Source organism: Anneissia japonica, unplaced genomic scaffold (genome assembly GCF_011630105.1).
Source record: "Anneissia japonica isolate Jap-2015-1 unplaced genomic scaffold, ASM1163010v1 scaffold199_len4679917_cov187, whole genome shotgun sequence".
NCBI classification, from domain to species: domain Eukaryota; kingdom Metazoa; phylum Echinodermata; class Crinoidea; order Comatulida; family Comatulidae; genus Anneissia; species Anneissia japonica.
This window is the reverse complement of record NW_022686322.1, coordinates 4,348,794-4,355,648: the sequence shown is the minus strand read 5'-3', so window position 1 is coordinate 4,355,648 and position 6,855 is coordinate 4,348,794. Positions and strand designations below refer to the sequence as shown.

The 6,855-nt window shown below is 31.9% G+C and overlaps 1 protein-coding gene across 1 annotated transcript in view; it reads left to right on the top strand.

Annotated features, from left to right (window-relative positions):
* LOC117114753 (apolipoprotein(a)-like) overlaps positions 1-6,673 on the top strand; it is a 21,147-nt gene extending 14,474 nt beyond the window's left edge. The window contains exons 11-13 of the mRNA XM_033258448.1: positions 4,944-5,204; positions 6,109-6,203; positions 6,653-6,673. Of these exons, the coding sequence (XP_033114339.1) occupies positions 4,944-5,204; positions 6,109-6,203; positions 6,653-6,673 (377 nt within the window). The remainder of the gene's footprint in view (positions 1-4,943; positions 5,205-6,108; positions 6,204-6,652) is intronic.
* The last annotated feature ends 182 nt before the right edge of the window (positions 6,674-6,855 follow it).

Genomic DNA, 6,855 nt, shown 5'->3' with positions numbered 1-6,855 from the left:
ATCCCATCTGAATTACTGCCATAACAGGTAGGTAATTTGTTAAATAAGTTTGTGTTTTACCTTTTAAATGAAGATACTGCAGGCTTATGTACTGTAATAAGGGGTTTATATTTCAAAAGATAAATGGTACATCAACATGTAAAGCTTTTTTATTTGGGTTAGACATTGATTGTTTTTCTTTAAATTTTAATCTGAAAGTTTGCATTGTCACTTTGTAACCAATTAATAACCATCAAAAAAGGGAGCCCGTCTTTATTACTGACTTAACCTACACAGTAGCTACATCTTACTGTATATGTTCTGCATAGCACTTGAAGGAAGAAACTTTAATATTAGACAGTTAATGAAGAAAATATTTTGCTACTAGTGGAATACTTATATTAAAATTATATTTAGATTTTGTACAAGATAACAAATATGAAATAATACTTTTATTGGACCACTACTTTTAAGGTATCTGCATTTTATTCTTTAGAGATTACAATAACTAATTTTAGACATTGCACCAAAATTATTAAAATTCATCCTGCTCTTGTTGGTTGCCCGTTTATGAGTTTTCGATTTAGAAGCCTATAAGAGTATTCAAATTTTTTGCATTTTTTTTACCCCAGATTTCACTGATAAGAAGTATCCTGAGGCATCAACCACTCTTTTGAGGCAGTCTCTGTCAAACAGAATAAAGAAAATGAACAAGCCTAAAAATTGGGAATACCATGTATGCATTTTTGTTTTTAAATTTGGTTATTTAACTTTAATTCCAAACTTCGTTCTAGTGATATTAGATTTGTGGTAGTATTTTATTATATTTGATGTTTCAGTGTGTAGGCCGTCTTAAAGCTCAGAAAAGATTTTTTTAAAACCTAAAAAGAATATTTGATGAAAAACTTTGAAGCAGTTAATGAGATTCAGATTTTTTAATATTTAAAAACTGGGGGGAAAGAGACATAACCACCCTTTTTCTATTCAAAAATCTGTATCTCTCTCATTAACTGCTTCCAAGTTTTTTGTCAAATATACTTTGAGGCTTAGAAAGATTAGTTCTACAACATATCAACAGATTTATGTCCTTCAGAGCTTGGCTTTATTAAATAGAAATGCTACTTCCACATCAATAATTATATCTACGCTTGTCATATTTTCTTATTAAAAACATAACATTCGTTTAAATATTTTTGTCTTGCCATATTATTGTATGTACATAAAATCAATATTTTCTTATTTATATGAGTAGCAACTATTTCAGTACTGTATTTTATTTTGTAGCTCTCTGTTTAGTACCTGAGTATATTTTTTCTTTAAAGTTTAAACTTACATAGGGGCCAATCACAATTGTAATCATAGTGTATTAAAAGTGTACTCTTTTTTGCCACCTCAACCCCTTTAAAAAGTGTACATTCATGGAAAATGTTGATTTTGCATTACTGTTCTCTATGGCCTTTTTTTCAATGGGTACATAGATACATAATTAGGTTTAAATAATCCATATTGGCATGTTATTAAATTTAGAAAACCGATTTCAATCAATATTTTAAGCTTTTGTAAATTCCTTTCATTTAATTTTGTATTTAGTACCAGGCCCTTTCCCCCTTAGCATACTGTTTATACATTTGTTGATAATTATGAATGGTCCATACTGTGCAGGGTTATCCACCTTATGTTTTGGAATTTCTTTTTTGAGTCTTTCACATAACTATTAAATTCGTGTAAAGTTAAATCTAATACTGTACTGTAATAGTATATAAAAATATATAAAACTTTTTCTTTTATCTACCCTTATCAATATCGCTTACAATACCTTGATGTTATTTAATATATTTATAATATTTTATATAGGCCTGCAATTTACTGTAAATACAGCTATTATATACTGTAAAATTATTTTTATAAATCTTTATATGTTTGCACAATACCACTAGTGCTACATCGTGTGACTTCATAATGCTAGTAAAATTCAATGCAGTTTATTCTTTTAAGATATTGAATCCAGTTTTGTTTTCTACTTTTAGATGATGCAATGCAAACATTATTTTAGTTTGGTTTGTTTGACCTGTTATATATATGTTTAATATGTGTTAAATAAAGATCTTGAGAATGAATACATTTTGTTCAGATTTCTGTACAGTGGGTTCAAATATTTCATGTTTCCTGCCATGAACTACCAAAACACATTTGTACATTACAATCATCTTGTAGGCCTATGATTTTTTATTTTTACACCTTTTTTTTTGATTTGTGAAAACAATTTTTTAGTGATCGAACGATATAAAAAAATTTATCAGCATTATTTTCAAGAGAAGTGCTGTGAATTTCTATGAAAATTAATTTTATCAGCGTTATTTTCAATAGAAATGCTGTTTTTTTTTCCTATAGAAAATATAATATATCAGCATTATTTCTATAGAAATTCTGTACATTTCTATAGAGAATAATACAGTTTTCCATAGAAAATATATTATATCTGCAATAATTTCTATAGAAATGCTGTTAATTTCCATAGAGATTTATATAGTTTTCTATAGAAAAAATTATATCTGCAATAATTTCTATAGAAATGCTGTTCTTTTCTATAGAAGTATTGTGAATTTCTATAGAAAATAATAGTTTTCTATAGAAAAAGAACATAACATATAACAGCGTTACTTTCTATAGAAATGCTGTTCTTTTCTATAGAGGTATTGTGCATTTCTATAGAAAATAAGTTTTCTATAGGAAAGAAATTATAACAGCGTTACTTTCTATAGATTTGCTGTTATTTTCCATAGAAATTTACAAAGTTTTCTATAGAAAAAAATATATATTTGCAATAATTTCTATAGAAATGCTGTTCTTTTCTATAGAAGTATTGTCAATTTCTATAGAAAATAATAGTTTTCTATAGAAAAGAAAGTATAACAGCGTTACTCTCTATAGAAACACTTGTTATTTTCTTTAGAAATTGTATAGAAATCCTTTAGAAATTTTATAGAAATCCTTTAGAAATTGTATAGAAATTCTTTAGAGATTGTATAGAATGTTTTTATATATTTTCTATAGAATTTGTTTGAAATATTCTATAGAACTTATATAAAATTTTCTATAGATACTCTATAGAATACTATATAGAAAATCTATAGAATTTTCTTTATAGAATTCTATAGAAAATTTTTGTATGGGCCTTCCAACTAAGCCCAGCCTCTTGGATATTTTTGTTAAGAACATCCCACAAAAATGACTGTAAACAAGCCTAACTATGTGCATTTGTTGAACAATATGTGTGCCTGTTCTGATTGGTCATTTAAGTGTGATTGACATTCGGAGAAAGTCTATTCGTATTTGTAACCTACAGTTTGAGTCCTTAAAGGAGTCAACTTGAGTTAACTAAACCCTTTTTGGATGTTAGAAACATCACTTCTACCATAAACTTTTATGCGCAACTTTTGTTCACATACTATCTTTGTCGCTGGCCCAATATTCTGGAACTCGTTACCACTGTATCTGCCCAAAATTAAGCATTTCAACAAACCCTAAAGTCATATTTTTTCAGGTACTTGCTCATTGATTTAAGTTATTGTATTTTTAGCTATTTGTTATTTTGTATGACTGCTGTCATGTTTAAAAGCTTTGCTTTTTTTGTTACACAAATTGGAGTTGAAGTTGATATCTATATTCATTGTATAGTTGTTGCATTTCACATAATAGCAAATGCATCCTTCATATCAACTACTGTGTTATTAATATATATATTAATATAGTATATAACATATATATTAATACAACATATATGTTATTAATATAACATATATGTTAATACATATATTGTATACTGATCCAGTCTGATTCAGTAACTGATTACCACTAGCTCTTTACTTGAAAGCTGTGAAGGCTTTTAGGTTCTTATAGATAAGCACTTGGAATTGATTTCATAATGATTAAAGTGCTACATAATTATTTCTACATAAAAAGTACAAATTCTATGAGTTTTCTTTTATACAGAGATTTACATGTAAGTATGCAAATTCTTTAAAAGTAGTGTTACAAAGTTCATTCAAGCTTTAAATGTGACTATCACTGCAGAACACTACAATATATTTAAGAAGATAACTATTATTTTTATTATTACATTTTCATATGTTATTGGGGTTTTTCCATTATTATTATATTATTATTCTTTATTATTATTATACACCGGCACAACGGAAACACCACACCCCGATACAACAACACCACACACCGGCACAACATCTGTGCCTCCAACTGAAACACCACACCCTGGTACAACAACACCACACACCGGCACAACATCTGTGCCTCCAACTGAAACACCACACCCCGGTACAACAACACCACACACCGGCACAACATCTGTGCCTCCAACTGAAACACAAAACCCCGGTACAACAACACCACACACCGGCACAACATCTGTGCCTCCAACTGAAACACTACATCCTGGTACAACAACACCACACACTGGCACAACATCTGTGCCTCCAACTGAAACACCACACCCCGATACAACAACACCACACACCGGCACAACATCTGTGCCTCCAACTGAAACACCACACCCCGGTACAACAACACCACACACCGGCACAGCATCTGTGCCTCCAACTGAAACACCACACCCCGGTACAACAACACCACACCCCGGCACAGCATCTGTGCCTCCAACTGAAACACCACACCCCGGTACAACAACACCACACACCGGCACAACATCTGTGCCTCCAACTGTATATTTTGATTTAAAATGACATTATTAATATGAGATGAGGAAACAAATCATTCATTCAATATTCCTAAATCCAATTCATTCCATGTATTTTTTTTTTGTTTACTTTAGCTGGAAAGTTTGTGAATGTTATGGGATGAGAGTTAAAGCTCAGTACATTTTGCAAACAGTCATCATTTTTTCCAAATCATTTCATTGATTTTTTTTTCTTGTTTTTTTACTTGGAAAGTCCCTGAATGTTATGAAATGCCAAATGCTTACGATTATCGAGGCTCGGTACATACCACAACCAGCGGTTTTACATGTCAAGACTGGGCATCACAGACACCGCATTCGCATTCATACACTCCAGAAAGTTATCCAGATGACGGTTTGCTTAACAACAACAACTGCCGTAACCCCGATCAGGATAACACCGCATGGTGTTATACGACAGATCCAAACAGAAGGTGGGAATTTTGCGATGTTGGCAGTCCAAGTGAAAGTTGCGGTAGGTTTTTTCTTTCTTCCCAGAACTTTTATTATTCATTTGTTTTGCAACATAACATTAAACAAAAAGGATGCTTCTCAATAAAAGCTAATATATGAACCCATTTGATAACAATCACCACATCTCACCTATCCTCATTGTGCCATGATGCACGTAAGGCCATAACGTTTGCTACGTTATAGAGAGGTAACTCTCAAATTAAACTTAGGCATTTATCAGTTTATACAGGTAAGTATCTCACTCATAAACTAAGAACATCACTAATGATTTTGTTTGATAATTGTAATTATTGTAATATGTAAAAATGCTAAAACATTGATTTAGAATAGTTTCTGATTTTCTTACTTTTTGATTTTCTTTATCTTATTTCACTTCATTTCTTTGTGCTTGTTCATCCTTCTTCTGGTCAACTTCAATCAAAGTAAGTATATCCTTCTCAACTATCCTTCTCCATCAATTATTGTTTTCTATTTGACTACCTATTCTTCATTTGTAACAGAGGTTTAGCCAGAAAAATGAAATAGGTTGTCCAATATATGCTTTAGTTTAATGCAACATTTGATAGATTTGAAGAATATAAAGAATTTGCTAAAGGTAAACCAGCCCCAACTAGGCTAGGCCGAACTTAATAGGCCAAACCATCCAAGCTGTCACGGTAAAAGTGGCCATCCTAAGTAATTGTTGGCCGTCCAAAAAACGGCCGGGTGGCTCGCTGGCTAAGCCCTTAAGTCATAACCTTCTTTGTGCTGACCGCCTATTTCAAGATGAAGTGCTTTAGTATATTTTGTGAACACTTACCTGGATAAACTAATAAAAGTTTTCAAAACTTAGAGCAAAATGGAAGTGACATTTAATGGTGAGACAAATTTTTGTTTATACTCTTTATATGTACTTTGTTTTTCAGAAATTTCTACAACAACATCTGTGCCTACAACTGAAACACCACCCCCTGGCACAACAACACCACCACCCATGTTGGCAGTCCAAGTGAAAGTTGCGGTAGGTTTTTTCTTTCTTCCCAGAACTTTTATTATTCATTTGTTTTGCAACATAACATTAAACAAAAAGGATGCTTCTCAATAAAAGCTAATAAAACTCAATAAATAATATTTCTATGAACCCATTTGATAACAATCACCACATCTCACCTATCCTCTTTGTGCTATGATGCACGTAAGGCCATAACGTTTGCTACCTCTGCTGTTGTTCCAGTCACGTACATAGTATGGACATTCCAGTTCCCTATTTGAACTGTAGTTTTTGGCTTCATGTGTAACGTTTTCTATCCATAGGGTTCCTTTTGGCTTTCACCCATGCATTTCCTTTTGCTCTGATCTTCCACAAATCTGATGTCATTTTCGTCTGTGATCTGGCACATCACCACACTTCCACCGGGTTTTTCTTCTGTATTTACATTATTGGTTTTTGTAATAAACGTTTTTTTACAGATACATGTGATTAGCCTATAGTCCAACCCCCTATTTAAATCTAGGGGGGCCAAGTGGCTACTTTTTGTCTGTCCTCTCCCCTCCGACCTGCCTTCCGAAACAAAAGTAGAAATGAGAAAAATATTGCATTTGGAATATCCAGTGATAAGCCTGCTGCTGTCACAACAACACTCTTATGAGCAAACTCTGTTAATGTAGGGGAA